The sequence below is a fragment of the Manacus vitellinus genome, unplaced genomic scaffold (assembly GCF_001715985.3).
Source record: "Manacus vitellinus isolate BGI_N305 unplaced genomic scaffold, ASM171598v3 scaffold_41_pilon, whole genome shotgun sequence".
Lineage (NCBI taxonomy): Eukaryota > Metazoa > Chordata > Aves > Passeriformes > Pipridae > Manacus > Manacus vitellinus.
In genome coordinates, this window is record NW_021940545.1 from 3,660,831 (window position 1) to 3,680,849 (window position 20,019).

At 50.0% G+C, this 20,019-nt stretch overlaps 1 protein-coding gene across 1 annotated transcript in view; it reads right to left on the reverse strand.

Moving 5' to 3' along the window:
* GRAMD1B (GRAM domain containing 1B) overlaps positions 1-20,019 on the reverse strand; it is a 91,143-nt gene that overhangs the window by 6,717 nt on the left and 64,407 nt on the right. The window contains exons 5-19 of the mRNA XM_029962058.1: positions 12,854-12,938; positions 11,903-12,006; positions 11,664-11,759; positions 11,289-11,369; positions 9,199-9,314; positions 8,605-8,761; positions 7,814-8,003; positions 7,264-7,407; positions 6,491-6,609; positions 4,958-5,100; positions 4,014-4,117; positions 3,006-3,209; positions 2,347-2,437; positions 691-702; positions 257-366 (exon numbers count right to left, since the gene is read on the reverse strand). Of these exons, the coding sequence (XP_029817918.1) occupies positions 257-366; positions 691-702; positions 2,347-2,437; positions 3,006-3,209; positions 4,014-4,117; positions 4,958-5,100; positions 6,491-6,609; positions 7,264-7,407; positions 7,814-8,003; positions 8,605-8,761; positions 9,199-9,314; positions 11,289-11,369; positions 11,664-11,759; positions 11,903-12,006; positions 12,854-12,938 (1,756 nt within the window). The remainder of the gene's footprint in view (positions 1-256; positions 367-690; positions 703-2,346; positions 2,438-3,005; positions 3,210-4,013; positions 4,118-4,957; positions 5,101-6,490; positions 6,610-7,263; positions 7,408-7,813; positions 8,004-8,604; positions 8,762-9,198; positions 9,315-11,288; positions 11,370-11,663; positions 11,760-11,902; positions 12,007-12,853; positions 12,939-20,019) is intronic.

Sequence of the window (20,019 nt, forward strand, 5' to 3'; positions counted from 1 at the left end):
ATGCTTCCACAAAAATCATGGATGCAACACAAAACTTACCTGTGTGGGGCAGGGAAAGATGTACCCATGAAATTCCAGAACATGCACATTACAGGATGTAAGTTCTGTACTTAAATACTATATTGTAGTAGTCTAAACAAACACCAAGAGTACTGGAGAAAGATAAAATCACTTAGAGTATCTATAATCACCTAAAGTATCTATCCATGGGAAAGTAGCAGGGCTATTTTGGGGAAAATAATAATTCTCTAATAATACCTCTCCTGCAGCCTCAAGCCCTGCCACGCTGTGAGGGTCTGTGTAGTATATTCCAACATCCAGAGTTTGTAGAACAGCATCATATTGAGAATGACCAGCAGCACCAGACTGGAAAGAAGGAGAACAGTCAGTTTAGCAGGAGCACTTCACAGCCCATTGCCAGGCACACCTGGGAAATGCCCAAGGCTTGAGAAGGTGTCTGAGGCCCAGGTCCACCCTGGATGTGAGTGGGAACTTAAATCTGAGTAAGGACCAGGTGGTCAGAACCCAAAACTGCACCTCGTGGAAGAAATGCGTGAGCAAGGAGGACAGAGAGACAGAAAGACAGGGATGAGGGATCAGCCAGAACAGGTTGGATGGGTGGATGTGCTGAATGCAGAGAAAGAGAGGGAAATGGGAGAGTAAAGAGGTAAAAAAAGAGAGAGACAGTACCTGAAACAGATCCTAATGGGAGCAGGGAAGAGAAAAGACGGAGCAGCTGCAGGTTAGAAACGGACTGACACAGACCAGGAGAAACTGGGCTGAGAGAGGAGGCTCAGAGACAGTGCAGGAGGTACAGGGGGGCCAGGGGAGGAGAAAGGAACAGTGGGGAGAGAGGCAGGAAGGACAGACAAATACCCCTGTGCCTGCATTCCTGGTGCAATTCCCCCAGCAAAGCTGAGCTGTGGCTCTGGGGGACGAGCCCCAAGTGTGCCCACCGTGTGACACACAGCCAGGCTGCACACAGCCCTGCCCAGCACTGCTGGCACTGGGAACACCCCCACAACCAGACCCTGCACTGCTCCTCTCACCCACCACCACCACCACACACCAGCATTTCCTCTCCTCCTGGGGAACACATTCCAAAAATACCAGGCTGGTGCCTGTCTCTGAACAGAGCAGCTGTTCTGCTGGAAGAATGGCCCACTATCACCAGCTCAGTCAGGAGGAGGGCAACTGGCCAGAGGAGTGTTCTGAAATCATTATCAGGGCTCTCTGACCTAAGGGAAGCTCACAGCCTGGCAGGAGACGTTTTCATAAAGCTTTTTTGTACCTTTCTACTGTTTTCTTATCACGACAGGACTTGACATCACCTTCCCAGCAACTTGGCTGGGTTGCTGCTGCAAAACTCTGCAGTCAGTGCCCCCACTGGGAAAAGGAAACACAGAAAGGAGCTCAATTTGAACTGTAAGTTCAGTCTACAAATTCCAGCTTCTTCCCACCTCACTGAAAGGTGGCTGGAGCTTAAGGAAAGACTGAGCCCAAGAAAAAACCCCCTCTGTACCTGGATTGCTCCTTTAGTCTGCACTGCAGCACTAACACATGAAGCTCACCTAAGAGGCAGAGAACCAGCAGACACACCTCAGTTCAAGTGTTAGACTGAGCCACAGGGATACAAGGGGACCATTCCCAGCCCACTTGGAGCCCACATCCAAGTCCAGAACTAGCAACTGGGAAAGGTGTGGCAGAAAAGACCCCCCACATCAAACACAGTTTTTGCTGCTGAACTAGGAAAATCAACCTCTTGTGCTTCACACGTTTCCATCCTTATTTTGAAGAAATCATCTCTAAAGGGTCCAGCTTCTTTTTGGGATGGTATCTCACACCCAAATCACCACCTAGGACTAGACCCAAATAGGTTTTGCCAGACCAGAATTTCCCCACAGAATCTGAACCTTGTTGTGATAAGACAATGGCTCCCAGAGAGCTTTGTTTGGTCATTGTTCTTGATAACAGCTGATTTGTGAGCAGAATACATTAAAAGACTTATTTTAAATTTAAAACACCCCACGGTTTATAGATGTCATTGAAAGTCTCTAAATTGAGTCCCTGAAAGAAAAAAGACTCTATCTACTTTTTCTCTTTTTTTTCTCTTATTTTTTTTCTCTCTTTTTGTGTTTCTTCTCTTTCAGGTATTGATGCCCCTCTCCTTGCACGTCCCAGACCTGCGTTTAGGACTCCCAAAAACATGCAGGTCTACAAAGCCCACGTCTGGTTAAAAAAAAGGGTAAACCTGAGCAGAAAGAAGGGAGCACAGAACACCAGAAATGCAGACAAACCAAAGCTGTTCAAGGCTGACTGTGAAGGAAAGCAAAAACCATCACTTACACAAAACTGATGACAAGGAGCAGCTTGGAGACACTCTGCAGGTGGAAGCCACTGGGGCTTTCCTCGGGGATGTGCCGTGTCTGAGTGGAACCTGAGGAGATGGATGCATTTAGGACAGGGAATGCTGTCCCTCTCACAGAATCAACCAGGTTGGAAAAGTCCTCTGAGATCATCGAGTCCAACCTGTGACCCAACACCGCCCTGTCACCCAGCCCATGGCACTGATGCCACATCCAGCCTGCTCTTTAACACCTCCAGGGATGGTGCCTCCATCCCCTCCCTGGGCAGCCCATTCCAATGCGTGATCCTTCCCAATGTCCAACTTCTTCCTAACATCCAACTAAAACTAAAACTTCTTCCTAGTGTCCAACCTAAACCTCCCCTGGTGCAGCTGAAGACCGAGCCCTCTTGGGAGAAAAGCCTGACCCCAGCTGGCTACACCCTCCTGTCAGGGAGCTGTGGTCAGTGAGAAGCTCACCCCTGAGCCTCCTCATCCTCTCCAGGACGAGCTCCCCCAGCTGCTCCTCACAGGACTTTGTGCTCCATCCCTTCTCTGGAATCAACCCTCCCCGCCCAAACAACCACAACACCCCCTCCCTGCCCTGCAAACCAATTCCCCTGGAGCAGGGCAAGCAGAGGTGCCTTTTCCTCCCCCTCACCTGCCACGTGCTTGCTGCGGTGTGCCACCTCCTCGTCGGTGGGGGTGGTGACGGGGCTCAGCACCTCCTCCAGGTGTGGCACCCGCAGGTGGGCGTGGGCGCGTTTCCGGCGCCGCACCGTGGATTGCTTGCTCACCTTCTCCTTGGGGGATTGTCTGTGCACCTCGGCCAGGTACGTGCTCTCCGTCTTGGCCAGCTCGCTCTCTGTGGGGGCAGGAGGGGAACATTGCAGGGATGTGGCTTCCAGAGATGGTTCAGGGATTTAAGGCCTCTCACGGCGCAGAGAAGTTGGCAGGGGCTGAGAGACACGTTCCTTCCACCTCCTGCCAACCCCTGAGCCCAGGCTGCCTGGCAGAGAGCAGGACTCCCTGCCCTGGTTAATCCCAGCTGTGGTGGTCCCTTTTATAAGCCACCCCAAGGTGGGCTCCCCAGGCTGCCACGCCGTGCCTAAACCACTGTAAGTGTAGATACCCTTCTGGAAGATTTGTAAGGAGGAGATGAGGGCTTGTTTCGCTTAGGAAGCCTTTCCTGCCTAAGAAGAAACACCTTTCTCATGGCTAATTTGGATGTTTTATCCTCTTGCCTTAAACACCTCCAGGGATGGTGACTCCACCTCCTCCCTGAGCAGCCCATTCCAATGTCTGATCCCTCCCAATGTCCAACTTCTTCCCAACATCCAACTAAAACTGAAACTTCTTCTTAGTGTCATTCTCAGATCTCTGAGATGAGGAGAGAGAAACTCATGCAGGCTACAGGGCCTGGGGGGAGGCCAGTAAAGATAAAAAGCCTTGAAGAGAACAGGAGGCCTGTCTTTCTGAGGTTGTTCTTTCTGCAGCACTGCTAGAAGTTTTTTCCCCTTGCAAGCCCAGTGTTCTCGACTTGGGAATAAATTTTCCAGAACTCCTTCCACTGCCTGGCATTTCGGGGGTACATGTGTGTTATCCTGCTTCCCAGCCACGGGAGGTGCCACTGTCTGTGTGTCACTACCACAGTCACTGCCACTCTTACCCAAATGACGGAAATAATCCTCCAGGCCACTCCAAAAATTCTTCTCAATGAAGGATTTCACCAGCCCCCAAGGCTGTTTCCTGTAACGTAACTCCGTGGAAACCCTGTGAGAAGAAAGGATGGTCGTTCTCCCAGGTTTTGAAATATCAACTCACAACCTCTGTCACTGTAAGTACGAGAAATAATCCTGCACACTGGGATTATTTCTGGGATGGTCCCAGCCCTTCGTGTTCCTCAAGGAGAAGCACTGCATGGAGAGTCCTTCCAGAGGCAGGAAGAGCCTCTCCCAAAAGGCAGGCAGACATTTAGGTTACTTATTGAACTGTAAGTTCAGTCTACAAGTTCCAGCTTCTTCCCACCTCACTAAAAGGTGGTTGGAGCTTAAGGAAAGACTGAGCTTAAGTCAGAAAAACCCCTCTGTACCTGGGTTGCTCCTTTAGTCTGTACTGCTGCACTGCAGCACTAACATGAAGCTCACCCAAGAGGCAGAGAACCAGCAGATACACCTGGGTTTTAGTAGCAGACTTAAAAAGTCTACAGAAAAAGCCCCAGAAAAGCCTATAGCTCTGCCTGATACCAAATTCCTCTGCTTCTCCCCAAAGTGCATCTCAGAGGTACAATCCCTGGAAATATGTCCTGTTGCTTATCACAGGTAGTTGACTGCACGTGACAACAGGCCCTGCAGACCACTGCTTCCAAGAAAGGGCAGGAGAAGCCTTTAAATCCTCTCCCTGACCCAGCTGGAACTCCCCTGCATCAGCTCTGATGTTTGCTCCGTGTCACCCCAGCAGGAACCTGCCCCTACTCTTTGTGACAGGAGCGTTCCAGCCACAGGACAAAGAGTCCCCCTCAACCCCTCCTAACACACCAAACAGCAAAACTCCCACCCCGAGGTGACTTTCTGGTCACCAGAAAAGCTCTTTTAATCCCCCCAGAAAGCGTACCTGAGTCGGCTTTTGTTTCTGGCCACACGAGTCAACGTGTAGCGGTTGATGGTGTAGAAATAATCGTGGTAGGGGACGTCGTGGGTTAGCACCTCTGCATCTATGACATAGCACTCGCTCTCCTGGCTGGCTTTGTACATTGTCTGCAGAAAAGACAGCAGGCAGGGCAACTGTTGGTGTGATCAGAACACAGCTCTGATGGATGGCACCGGCACAAAACACACACCCACCCCCACAGCCCTGCCCCAGCTCACCCCAGGCAGACTCCAGGAAACCAAGTGTTTCACCCAGATGCTTCCCAAGGGTGTATTTCAAAAGGGTTTTATGTTCCAGCAGCTCAACCTCCAGTGTTTTGTAACAGAGATGAGGAGTAGTTCTTTGGGACCTTTGCAAGTATGGCCTCTGTTCTAATGTCTGGCTTGTCAGGGACCAACCTGAGCCACAGTCAGACACGGTCCTGCTTTGAGCAGAGGCCTCTCTAGCATAAATTATTCCCTGATTCTAAACGCCATAAAAACATGTTAATTACTTCTTTTAAGTGCTTCTGATCTGCTTCTTCCTTTGCTCCAGAACAAACCTCATGAAGGGGACACAGTTAATCGCAGATCCATGTACAAAAATATGGCTTTTCTTACAGACCATTTCCACTTACCTCTGCAGCAAGGGCACAGCAAGGTGTGCCTTGGTGGGTGACCCCAAACTCAGCATAAAATAGGCCATGTCTTTCTCTGAAAATGTGCTGTTCCCTTTGCCCATCACTTTGTTGTCCCCTTTCCTTTCCCTTCCCTGCACAGTCTTGGTTTCTGAACAGCAAATTTCATCCCATCTTCCCCATTTACACCTTGCTGCTGGGATTCTCCTTCCATCCTCCCCAGTTACACCTTGCTGCTGGGGTTCCTCTGTCCCTGAAATGCAATGCTCAGACATCCCTTCCAGGCTCCCTCTTAGTATTCCCTAATACTAAGCTAACTCTCAGTATTTACCTTCGGCCACTTGAACATATCTCTGGACAAGGAAAGAGGCTTTTCCTCCCTCTCCAGTTGCAGCTCCCATTAGATACAGCCAGCCTGGCTCCTCCCAGTGCACTGCAGGTCCTTCCCCTTTTTACCTTCTTAAATATATCTCATTGTCCTCCCCATAATAAAAACATCTCCCTGCAAAGCTGTGAGAAGAACTGGCCAGACAGTACCTGACTTTCTTGTGCCCTGCTCAGGAATAACATCTGCTGGAGTGACCACAGCCCAAAAAACCACCAGAATGGGTGACAAACACATTTGTTAAAATGTGCTGGTTTGTTCACAAACTCATCTGCTTTTGTTGGAAAACTCGTGGTCCTCTCCTGGCAACACAATCCAGTGTAAGACCAGCTAATCACGTCTGCAGTGACACTGGGCAGTAAGTTAATACAAAAAAATGTGTAAAAGAAAAGGGATAGGGACAATGAGAACATGCATAGCAGCATGGTCAAGGCAAGAAAATAACTCCCAGATCAGTTCCTACCCAGCAGCACAGCCCTGCTCCCCCCTCACATACCTGTGTCTCTGTGACAGTGGCAGTTTTGGGGGCCAGAGGGTTGGTGAGGGTAATGGTATACAGGATCACTCTGGTCTGATTGCCATTTTCTTCCTTCTTCCAGGGATTAAAGATAATATCTGAGGGGACACAACAATATTCCAGTTAAGTTATCAGAGAGGGGTCTCTGGTCATGCACTAGGGAAAGGCATAACAAGCTTGGGACAGTATTTCCTTGCCCTTGCAGAGCCTGGCTGCAGAAGCACTAGAGCTCAGCAGAGTGTGAAAGAAAGGGCTCCTGAGCTAAATGGGAATATTTTCCCTTCTTTGAAGTGCAGGGAAAGTTGGAGAGGCTGGGAATACATCTCCTTTAGCAAACCTACAGTTACAGGGAAAGGAGAACCACAATATGTCAGGGGACACTCTCTGCATCAGCAAGTGCAGTGTCTGGTGTGGAGCCAGAAGAGCTTTCTCCTCACACTGCTAAGCCTTTAACACAGAGTCAGGCCTTAGCTGATGCTAAAAAATAAGAGGGTCTGCTTCTTCCATGAATTTTGCTGCTAGAAAATAAAACTAGATGGGCAAGCAAGGCTGGTTCTGCCTGCTTTTCATTACTGACTGCACTGTCCCAAAATCTGCTCAGACATTACCCAACCCCTCCATCAGGCGAAGATACATCTCCAAGGCAGAGATTTTCCTTCTGCCCTGTGCCTTGGCAGGGATCCCAGGAGGCTCCCCAGGGAGCACAGGTTCCCCAGGGAGCACAGGAGGCTCCCCAAGGACAATGGGCTCACCAGAGAAGCGGCGTTGCTCCATGAAGTCCCTCTGGAACTGGGAGTCTGTGAAGAGCAGGTCGTAGAGCTTGTCCACGCTGAAGTTGAACACCTCGTTCACGTACTGACGGCCGTTCAGGTCCTCATAAAAGGCCTGGACTTCCCCTGTGGGGAAACAGGCCCCCATTTCTGAAAACTTTACACCTGTGAACTGATCTTCTACCTCTGAATATGCAGCCTTGACATATCTGTCCCCCAGGATCACGGGGGCTGTGTTTCCACAGCACCAGGGCCTCAGTATTTTACTTTGTGAAGAAGGAAGAAGAGGGACTTCTAACCCTTTTCCTCCACTGATCCCAGGACAACAGTGGGGATATCAGAAGGGGTAATCACCTCCATAGCTTATTTCAGGGATATCCTTCCGAATACCCCACATATCCACTTTCTGCAGCCCACAGTGGGGATTCTTTGCATCTTCTGAACTCCAGGAAAGGAATCCAGTATTTGCCACTCCAGTCCCTCCCTAGAAAGGGTGTAAAACACACCGAGGGAATGGCCCTTCCCCACATACCTTCATCGTGGGTCTCTGAGGAGTCACTGAGCTCAGTGGGAATGTCTTCGTTGTCATTGAAGTCCAGGGAAGGGGAGTTCACAGGGCCAATGATGTCCATCTTCTCTCCCATGATATTTGCAATGCCGAGGTCTTTTTCCACAGGGCTCTCTGCCACTGCCTCCTCCTCTTCTGGGAGCACTCCATCGAACTGCAGCAAGCACAGAGCACAGGGAGGGCAGCATCAGCACCTGGAAACTGGGGCTCATTTCTGAAAACTTTGCATTTGTGAACCAATTGTCTACCCCTGAGTATTTAGCTTTGACATGCCTGAAAAATTCAATAACAGAGGAGGAAAGCTGCCATACAGTGTTTGTAAAACATGTGGATATATTGGTTTACCTCCTGTCAAACAATCAGTGTTCGAGCTTGGGACACCACAAGGCTTTTTTATCCAGACAAGCACACAAACAATACTAGTTTTGCTCTCAAACAAGCTGAAAAAACCTGAGGTGATAACTGAACAAGGTCTGCTCTGCCATAACACCACGAGGGCACCGCTGAAGGCAGCAAAGCAATGATAACCCTTTTTATCTCCAACACTCCACTCCTTTCCATCTGAGGGCACAGAAAGGAAAATGCACTTGGCTGCTGAGAGCCCCAGGCTTTTAGGACGGGCACACTTGGCTCATTTTTTTTTGGCCACGCAGAGACGTGAAGTCAGTGGAGGAGCAGAGGGGTTCCCTCACACAAGCAAGCAGTGGGATCCCAGGGAGGAGCATTCCCTCTCCCAGGGGAGGGAGGACACTCACCGAGGCTGGAGCTTCGCTGCTGCCCGTGGATGTCAGGGTGCTGGCAGTGACAGATTTCTTTGGCAGCTGAGGGCTGGCTTCTGGCTTGGCCTCCATGCTGCTCTTGGAGGAGCTGTCGTTGACTTCGTTCTCTTCCACGGGGATTTCCTCACAGTAGCTGAGGCGCCACAGAGAACACAGGTTTTTACATTTACCCCTCTCAGTACAGCTACAACTGGACACACAGAGCGAGTCAGAACAGTCCTATGAAGTTTCCAGTGTGGCCAAGAAGCAGAAATGGCTCAGTGAAGCCCAGACTTTTCAGTGTTTATACACAGACCAACAAGCATCAGCACTTTCTGACCATGTAACCCTGTGACTGGGATGCTCTGGCATTTGCACAGTTGCCCAGCTGGCATTTCAATCCCTACCAACTTCCATGAGCAAATGGTGGGCTTTCAGTGTTTCAGGCATTACACATTTGAGGGCAAACCTTTGGCCAGATCCCAGAACCTCTCACCAGGGACAAGCAGCACTCTGAGGCCTGCAGTATATCCTGCTCTCCTGGGGGCACCTTTTCTTCCTCCCAGGCAGAGTTTCCTCCTCCTCACTCACCCCATTGTGTTGAAGTCATCATCAGGAGGCACATAGTCTTCATCATCACTGGTCAGACCCAGCTCGTTCCCATAGCACTGGTGGACAAAGTGCCAGAGCTCCTTTGGACACAGAGGCTAAAAGGGGATGGAGAACAGCACACATTTGCATCCAAGAACACTAAAACAGAATGACAGTCTGGAATTCCCATTGTCAGGAGTACCTTGCTTGCCCTGAAAGGAGAAGTGAGAGATCCTGACACAGCCCCTGATGGGAGGTGAGAGCCTTACACTGGACTCACCTCTGTGAAATTCCATTTTATGGAATTTATTTTGTTAGGCCAAGCTACCTTAGAGGTTGCCCCCACCAAGCACATTCCCAAAAAAGCCTTCACCTTCAGCCCAGGTTCTGCCCTAAAACCTGATTTTGTTATTTTTCCATGCCACAATCTCACATTACTCAAGACTGTCAGAAAGCCAACACGAGGCTACACCCAGAGCAGCACATGGGATGAGATTTTCCACTCTACAATGGAATAATGCCAGCAGCAAACCTGCATTTCCCTCCACAGGTGTTTTCCTACCTCTTCTGCTGTGCTTCCATTTAATATCTGCTACTTTACCAAGCCCCAGTGGGGAGTACTTACAAGGAAAATAACCTTACAAGGTTATTTTGCCCTTCCAAGTTTCCTTAAATTAAAGCTGCCTAAAGAATCCCAGCTGCAGGGAAAATGATTTAAAGCAGCAACAAAGAAAAACGCTTCCTGTTGCAGTCTGAAATCAAAAGGAGTTTGTATCACCAGATACTTCTGTGAAAAGTATATACTTGAGATAAAAAGAGAAAATTAATTATCCAGAGTGTTGACAAAAACCCAGTTTTTCAGGGATGCAGGTCAGTTGATCACCATATGACTGTGATCTGAGGTTCTTAAAAATGGGGCAGAACTTGTGATTTAAATACGTGGCACGGGGATAAAAAGGGATGGATTTTTACCCACGAGAAACTTATGACCAATGACAAAGATTTCTTGGTAATGAGGGAAAACAAATCCAGTGACCTTTTCCTGAGTTGCCGGCTTGAATTTCTTCCCATAGTAACTGCATGGGATAAGGCAGGAATTTTTTAATCCAGCTCCCAAAAGTAGCAGTCAAAAGCATGGGAAAAAACCCACTCTAATGAGGAACTTCTATCCAGAGAAATGTCTGACTGTTTCACCTTCTCCCCACACACACTCTCATTTGCATGTTTGATCAGGAAAACTGGACGAGGTTCTTTCTCCCCCTCTTGGAAAAAGAGCCCTGGAAGTGTTTCCTGTCCTTATCACTCCATTTGCTCTGAACTTGAAACCAAGGGCACGCTGAATTTTGTCAGGAACTTCCAAAGGCTCCTCAAATTACAGCACCTGGCCCAGCACAAGCTGCCCAATGCAAAGCGATCCCTGTGCATCCCAAATACTCCCCCAGTTTTTGGGACAGGGTATTGCTGGTGCTGGATTACTTGAGCCTCCCAGTATGGTCTGAACTCCAGCCAGGGCATCCTGAAACGCTGGAAGCACTGGAACATCAGTTCCTGAGGCTGAGGAGTGAGGCCACAAATACTCACCAGGCTGTGGAGTAGATATTTGGATGAGATACAGGATATATGGGGCCTCTGGCACAGCAGGAGAACATCCCTGCTTTATTTTAAAACTGAGCCCTGAGTGCACCCTGCACCCACCACTGCTCTCCTTTGGATTTGGGATGCCCTGAACACTCTTTATCTGCCCTGTCTGGAACTCCACACTTCCAAAGCACAGAACTCTGCCTGCACACTGAGCTATTCCTCTTGCCTTTGGAACTGCTTTTTTCTGGGCTGCTTCACTGGAATTACACACTCCAAAAACATTCCCTGCCGAGACCCTGTTTCCACTCCTCAGCAAAGGCAGGGTGGCACCTACAATGTGTGCACAGAATTCCATGCAAAAAGAAGGAATTGCACCTGCAGTTATGAACATGCTCTGCCTAAAAATATGTGCCTGCTGTCCCAGTGTCTTTTGATGCATATGCAGCAGTGAGGTTACATCCATCCCCTCCCTTCCACCCCAGCCAACAGTGAGGTGATGGTCTCAGTACCTTGTCAAGCAGAGCATTCTGCCAGAGTCTGAACATCATCATGTACGTCCTGTCTCGAGCCCCAAAGGAAGTAAAAAAGTGCTGGAAGGGAAGAGATGGGGAGAAAAGTGTGTTCAGAAAAGGCCCAAAAAAGGGAATACGAAGAGACAAGCCTGTTTGGATCCCTTTCCAGCTGCAGTTCGTGGAAGGAGTGAGCAAACCACACTGGATGTTTTACCTGGCCCCACATCCCACCCCCCACATCCGAGCTCCGTGTGTTCCAGACCCAGCCCCTTCCCCTTGCTGGGAAAAATCCCACAGTTTGGAAAAATCCCACACCACCCAGAATTCCCCTGCCCCTGAGAGCCATCAGAAGCGAGGGCTTCAAGGATGTACCTTTTCAGTGTCAGTGCAAACTTGGATGGCATTGGGAATGAGCCGGGCTGTCTTCTCCTTGGTCATCGAGCAGATGTCCTTCAAGCGAACGGTCAGCTGTGGGCACAGCCACCCAGGAAGGAAAGAACACAGGGAAAGACAGGAGATGATGAGAGAGACAAAGAAAAGAAGTGCTTCCAGAGCAGTGCCAGCAAACGTGCTGACACAAAGCCCACTGGCACACAGCCTGGCAGCCTCACCAGTGTCTCCCAGCGGAAGATGTTGCTGTAGAAGCAGATCCAGTTTTCCGAGAGGTAGAGGCGGCCCTGCAGGAGGATGTCTCGTTGGAGAGCACATGAGTAATCTGTGGGTGGACAGCAGAGGGTTTAGGAGCAGCAAAACCAGGCAGCAGGACAGCCTAAAGGTGAGGATGAGTGGCAGCACGGAGAGAAGAAGCTGCTTCACACAACCCAGCCGAGCCCCAGCTGCTGCCCCGGCCACTGGGTTATGTTTCCTCCCAAGGGCACATCACACACAGTCTCTCTCACTGACTGATGATCCTGCCTGATCAGCTGGCCACTCTGGAGCATCCTATGCAGGACTGCCAGATTTAATCTGTCTCCTCTGTTTTGCCTTCTAGTGTCATTGTTCACCTCCCTCCCAGTTCGAGCATCCTCAACAATTCCCACCCCTCTGCCCCGCCGTGCCTCGCTCAGCAGTGAGACACAGCCCGAGATCAGCACTTACATAAGAGAGCAGAACAGATGCAGTGTTCTTGCAGCCCCCAATCAGCCCAAGCCTCTCTGGGCATGGGAAGGGCAAGCATGTGTGAGCTGGGAGCACCAGGAAGCGAGGGAATAGGGAAGCTCTGTGCTGTTCACATGGAGACCTGCAACCCCCACCACACGAGGCCACAGAGAACCCTCTAAGACTCTTCTTGAGCACTAGAAGAGCACAAACACCCTGTGAGGTTTGGGGAACACTGGGGAGGAGAACATGCTCCTCGAATCATGAGGGAACCCATCACAAATCAGTGCTGCTCTCCCTGAAGGAAAACGAGTGGAACCCACCCGAAATGGTGAGGAGGGGCTCTGTCTGCACAACAGGGTTTTCCTTGGTGGCAACCTCTTTGCAGAAGGAAAAGCTGGATGCACATGTGCTGGATTTCCCCCCCAGCAGGACAGAGCAGAGCCCTGAGGGGCTGCACTTACCCACGATGAGTCGCTCCGTGTCCGGGAGCTGCTTGAAGAGTTTCCTGAAATCCTCATTCCGTTGTTTGTACGTTGGACTCAACACCTGCAAATAACAGAGGGCCTGTTAAAGAGAGGGGCAGGCATGAGAACAGAGCCATGGAGAGGGAAAACGGGAACACCTGGGGAAGGAGAAGGGGGGTCAGATGCACTCACAAAGCATGAGACCAGCTCCCATCACAGCCAACAGAGATGGGAGGGTTTGGGATTTAGTGCATTAAGTGAGAAGAAGAGGAGAACCTGACTTGGAAGAGCAAGTACAGGGTAGAAGGGCTGCACCCATACCTGCAGCTGGGAGTTGCCTGGAAGCTGTGGCTGCAGGGGAAATCTCCCTCCCTGCAATCCCAAACTGGACAAGGTATGACATGTGCTCTGTTTGCAGTGCATCAGTTAACTGCCAATTCCCAGCTGAGCTCAGCAAGTAGGTGATCCAGCACAGCTGCAGCCCTGCCAGAGGAATTTGAGCAATCCCTGCCATCAAGAGCTCAGGAATACTGCTCTCATCCCAGCCCTCTCCCCATGGAGGGGCACTCCGTGCACACACAGCTATGTGCTGCTGTGGTGAGGACACTTCTGTGGGGCTCAGAAAAGGCTCTCACAGGGACTAAACTGTGTCATGCACTTATTTTGTGCCCTGGCCTCATGGAAGGGCTCGGAGAATGTGGTGCTGTTGGCTGGAGGGAGACCAGGAGTTGGCTCCTCTCTGGGATTTGCTGAACTACAATGTGAACTCCATGTCAGACCACCTCCTCCACACCCTGCCCTGCTGACAGCTCCCCAAAACAGCCACAACAGCCTCTGAAGGCAGAGCTGCCCAAAATAGAGGCAGGGGTAAATTCCCATCTCCCAGATAATCTGCCACGTTCTTCCTCACACAAATGTAGGGAAGGAGAAGCCTCCTGGGGTACAACCTCTTCCCTCCCTACCTCCCATTTCTTCCCAACAACCTTCTCCTATCTCTTCCAGCTACACAACACAAATCTCCCAGAGCAGAAAGGGCCTCAAAAATCAAAGGTAGCTTCTGTTTGAGATGGTGGTGGGAGTCACAGGGGTGGGAGGAATGTGAAGTTTATTTAGCATTAGCCTCACAGAATTGCCAAGTGCTGTCAAATCAAAGAAGATTTGATTTTGGCTGTCAAATCACAGACAGCCTCCTGTCCCCAAAAGCATTCCCTCTTCCTCACACCAATTCAATGAATACAAACAGTGTATTTCAACATGAGCTCAGCACTTCCAATACTTGCTCCAGTCCTGTGGGCCCAAAGGAAAGGATCTTACTTGGGAATCAAACCCGACAGGCAGCAGATGACACAAATGTGAATTTTACTCACCAAACTTCCAGCCTGAACATCTGGAAAAGATCTTGGTCAGAGACAGGCTCCAGAAAGAGCCCAAGCCCAAGATTTCCAGGAACAAGCAGACAGGATGGGAACAGAGTGGGGAACAGAGATTGTAATCAGCTCTGAGCTTTGGGTTCAGTGCATTAACACAACACAGCTTCCATGTGCAGGGGCAGTCCCTTCCCTGCACTAAGGGATGGTCCAGCCTGCCTAAAACCTGTCCTACAGCAGATGCTCTGCTCAGCACCAGCAGTTCTGTCAGGGTGGCAAACGGTTCAGTTTAGAGACACTCACAGCTGGGATTCCATCTGATCCAAGGCTCACATTTCCTCGTGACAAGTCGACAAGTCCCTCCAGGTCCCACCGCAGACATGGCAGCTCTTGATCCAGCAGATGATCCCAGAGAGACCCACACTCCAGCAAGGAATCCATGGTGCTCCCTCAGCACTTGCACAGCTCCCCGTGCTCTCCAACTCTGCTTTTCCTGTTCCTGCTCCCGCCGCTTCTTGTTTATGTCCAAAGTCGACAGAGATACAGCAGCTTGGCAGGAGTTTAGGTCCCTTCCCCTGCCTTCCTGCTCACTTTTAGCTCCTCTGCCCCAGCAGCCCCTGAGGATCTTGGAGAGGACTTGCCCTCCAGAGGACTCTCTTCCAAGTGGCTCATCGGGGTAACGGTGCTGGTGGGCGACCCCAGTGCTCTCCTGCTCCCGGCTCAGCAGCTCCTTGCCGTGGGCATCCCCTGCACAAGTGCCCACAGCCGTCCCAGCAGGTCTGTGCAGGGCACCTGCAGCTCCTGATGTGCAGGGAAGGCAGAGCCAGCCACCAAAATACCTCCAACCCCAGCGGAGCAGCTGGAACTCACGGATGGAGCCGCGGCTTCCAGGGCTCAACAGGCTGGTAAACAACTCCCACTTCAGCTCTTCCCCCCTCCTCTGAAAGCAGAAAAGCAGTAATTCTTCCTCCTCAGGCTGTGCTCTCTAATCCCCCTCTGCTCTCAAAGGCAGCTCCAGTCGGTGTGTGTTTCCCAGGGAAGGGGAAGATCCCAAAATGCCTCGCACATGCCTGGAGTCACTGGAGCCGGGTAATTCCGGCGGCCAATGCCCGGCAGTAACCCAGCCCCGGCCCTGCCTCCCAGCAGATGTTTCCTGTCATGGAAAGTTGCTGGACAGGGTGTGCTGGGGGAGCAGCGAGGGGAGCAAGGAGAGACCAGCCTAAGGAATCAGGAACCAGCCCTGTGAGACCCACACAGACAGGAATCTGGAGGGCTGCACTGCTCCTCTGTGCATCCCTCTCCCCCCCAAAAAACAACAGGAATTTTTAGGTTTCATTTATCAGTCAGGTCACACTGGAAATGAAAGGCAAGGGCTTCCTTGCAAAAGAACTCCCTGCAAGTCCCAGGGAGTGCTGGAACTCCCTGTATCCCTCTGCCCTTAGTGCCCAGGCAGCCTCTCCATCTCCCTGCCCAGGTACAGAAATGCACAGGTAAATGTTCACCCCACGGCACCAGTGATGCTCAGCTATCAACAAACAAGCAAAATCCTCATTCTTCCTAACAAACTGGGCACACAGGTCTCAAAAAGAACCAAAACCAGAAAAACACCAAGCAACCAACCCAGCCTCTGCAGAAGTCTGGTTCCACTCCAGGCCAGTGACTGCAGCTTGCTCATTGACCCTCTGCCTGCTCAGCTGCTCCCCAAAATCACTGCTGCTCCCAGACAGCACACAGGTCTCTCCATTTAGCCCTGTTAAAAGGAACCAGTAGATCCATATGCATCCCAGGATGAGGGAACAATAAGAAACCAAACCATTCTGTAGCCTGGGAAGGACTAAGGATTGGGATCACAGGCATCTGCATTGCTTTACTGAACGGCCCTCTTTGCTGGAAACTGCATATGGGATTCACCTATGGAAAAACCCCACCAGGATGGTTCTGTCCACACCCCCACCCACCTGCCTGTGCAGAGATGAAGGACACCAGTGATGGGAAGAGCTGACCTGGAGGTGGAGGCAGCAAACATTAACTCTACTGCAAACAGAGGGAGACGGGACAGGACGGCACTGCCAGGGCTGGGGGGAAATGGGCAGAGAAGGTGACTGCCCACGGTGACATCTCCCTCTTATACACAAACAAATCCTCCCCAGGAAGCCCAAAGCATGACCTGAAGGGCAGGGAAGTTGGACAACACAAGAACTGAGAGGTGTGTGGAATTGTACAGCACGTGTCACAGAAAACGGGTGAGCAGAGATGGCAAGAGGCAGAGGGGAAAGGGGGGAGGAAAACCTTTATCCAACTTGCATGGCTGATGGACCTGCTCTTAAGCCTTTAGGGAAGATTTACATTGCTTCTGGAAAACTGCTGGAAAAGAACAGAATACATTCCCTGCTTGTGTGGGAGAGTTTTGACCCCACTGACAGCAAAGAAACTGGCCACCTGTCCCACAGCATTTCTTCCAAAGCCAGTCTGGTTGTTCAGATTTTTCTTCTTTTTTTTCTTTTTCTCCTTTTAAAAGTGAATGGAGAGCAGGGGAAGATGCTGCAAAGCAGTCACTGGCCATCTGGGGTGGAAAATTGGATTTCATAATCACACCAGCTTGCACCAGAAGTTCACTTCTAATTTAGTGGCTCTACAACCCAACTGAGCCAGGCTGGCACTCCATACACCTAAAGAGCCAAGGAAAATCTGACAGGATGAAAAACACCTGAGAGACAGTGAGTTAACATTGCTCCAGAGAGGATTTGATAACATGGTTATGGAACTTAAAAGATGGCTGTGCTGATATAGAGAGAAAAAAGGCTGTTCCACACCTTGCTCACTCACAGGCCTGGATTTCTGCAGTCAACCCTGTTCACGTGGTTGCTGTTGCTGAGGCTGCCACTCACAGGAAAGGTGTTTCTGATGTTTTCCCTAAAATGATGCATAATTTCTCTTTGTCTTCATAGGGAACATTTGACTCTTTTCAACAGCTCAGTCTCCCCTCCCCTCTGGGTATCTCCGAAGTCTCCAAGAAGAAGAGACAGCACAGGGCTGAGTCCTTGTGGTGTTGAGTCTTGTGATGGCTTGAGGTTTTTCTTCAGAAGCTCAAGGGCTGCCCAAAGGTCTCCACAAAGGCCCTTTGCAGCATCACATTTCACCACAGATCCTCAGCCAGCCCCCAACTCCTGTTGCACAGGCTGTCACTGCAGCTTTCCCAGAGGAAAGCCTTGGGCTCTCTCCTCTGCCTGGGTGTGTTTTTGAGGCTCAGAGCTGCCCTGTGTGCAGAGCATTTGTTTGCAGAGCTCCAGGGGCACTCCTGTCCCACTCCGTGCCATCCCCAGGGCAGACTTTGCTCTCCCAAGGACAAATAGGAACAACTGGGCTCCCACTGATCTGTTCAGACTTACAGGGACAGCAAATGTTTGTAGTGGTATTTAAGAACACTTGACATGGACAATCAGTGTCTTTTCAGTGTTCAGGTCAGTTATAGGGAGAAGCTGTCAGAAGAAAAATAATCAAGCATGTGATAGACAAAAGCAAAGGAAGGGAGTACAGAGTAGGGCAGACCTTGGGATCCCAATAATAAAGTGAAAACCTCGTGGACAGATGTAAATCTCACCTCTCCCCTGCTGTCAACTGTTTCCTCTAACTTTTCAAGATCATCTTACTGTCTTTTCCAGAGCATAGTCTAGATTCTCCTGATGCCTGGTGCTACAGGAGGCAATTTAAGAAGCAAGCCTTGCTTCAGAGCAGCAGAAACGCTGCAGAAAACCAGAGACACCCTCCCTAATTTAGGAACAGGGAAGCAGAAGGACTGACAGTCCAACTGAGACAGAAATAGGCAGAAAAAACCACAGCAGACTTGCCAGTGTGTCAGCTGTGCTCTGACATCAGGACACAGGATCTGAGAGCTCCCCATGCTCAGAAATGGGGCCCTCTGCCCAAAGCCCAGAGAGAAGGAGGAGAATGAAGGAGAGCTTTTAGCCTTGGCAGCAAAATATCTCCAGTTTGGCTCTAATTTTAATGACATCTGCTGGGTGACAAATTCCTCCCACCAATTGTGGAGCTCCTGACATCCCCCCCACACAGAGCAACTCCTGTTTCATGTCACCAGGGAAGTGAAACACAAGTTTCCCACCTCTCCAAGAGCAGCAGGTGTGCAAAAGTCACACCTCTGTTTCAATACACAAAATCACCGAGTAAGTTCGGGGGTGAGGTCTGTTCTAATTTTTTAAAATTAATTTAAAAACAACTTTTAAAATTAAAAAAAAAAAATCAATTGCCAATAATTCACCATGCAGACACACAAGTTCCAAAGCCTAAACCACAGCTGAGCAACAGAGTTTTGCTCCATAAGAATCACAATTCTTGTAAACCAGAGTCTCCTTGTCCACAATTCCTCAATGAAGGCATGACAAACACCTCAGGGACATTCTGCTCTTCCACCACGAGGACATGAACACAAAGCAAACCCCACAAGGTTGAGTATATTTAGATTTATTCTCCAGCTGGGGTTCTCTTCTAAATCTCACAGTGCATCAGGACCAGTTTGCATTTTGTCCTTTGGAAAGCCAAGCACAGAAAGCACACCCAGACCCAGAGAGGGCAGGTCTGCAAACCAATCCATGACCTTTTCTCCCACTTCTCAACCTGGCAGGGATGTCAATCCCCAAAAAGCACTGGTAGGATCAAAAGGAGAACACATAAGGCAAAAGAACAAGTGGCATTTTAAGGAAAAAAATAGAGAAAAAGGAATCCAGGAGAGGGAAAAGGGAGGGTCCCAACTGGCAAAGAGGGATGCAGTGCTACAAGAACAAAAAGACCAGTTAAAAGCAGCAGAAACCAAAGTCATCTTAGAAAACTGGTGATGCTCTGGGGATCTTTGAGGACTCTTTGAGGCAAGGGCTATTTTTTGGTTTGTCTGCACAGTGCCTGGCACCCAGGGCTGCTGAGCTGGCACAAAGAACAATGTGGAGGGTGTTTGAGCACAGTGGAATTTATGTAAAATGAAAGTGAGTAAGGGAAACTGTAAGGCTTCATGAAGAGGCAGCCTCCACTGATTCACTTCCAGAGCTGCTCTCAGAGGGGAAAGGAATGGAAGAATCAGAAGGGTCCAAATGCCAGAAAAATGCTGCCTGGAAGGAGCTGGCAAAGAAAGGAGACCACACATTAGCACATTTTTGATGGTAGTAATAATTCCAAGTAGGACTGACTGGCTTCCTGGAGTTTGTGGCCCATCCATATTTTCACACTGCTGCTTTTATCTGGCCAGAATGACTCTGCTAACTAGAACATGGATTTGGTTTTTGGTTTGTTTTCTAAAGGAAAATAATGGGGAGGGGGGGAGGAAAACCACAAAAAATGCAGCCAGTGCTTACTCTCCGGATGTACTGTCTCTCATGCTGAAAATATATGGAGGAAAAACAAGAGAACAGAAAGATAAGATAGAGAGGACATGAAAACACAGGAGACCCACAGAAGCAGAGCACAGCAAAGCATCATGCACAGGGAATGGAGCTCAGCAGCTACAGGTAGAAGCAGTAATAGCACAAGTCACCTTCAGCTTGGTGACAGGTTCACATTTTGGCAGCAGCCTGCTCAGGCTGGTGCATCTGCATCCACGGTCCTTTACCTGCCACTTCTCCACTAGTTTGGTCTCCCATGGTCTGTATTTTATTCCTAAAGCCACTGCCTCATCTGCTCCTGAGATCACTTCTCCTCCTGTCCGTGCTACCACCCCTGATTATATCCCACAAGCACCTAACTCTGCCTCTCACACCTCTGCCACATCTGACCAGCCAAAATCCCAGGTTC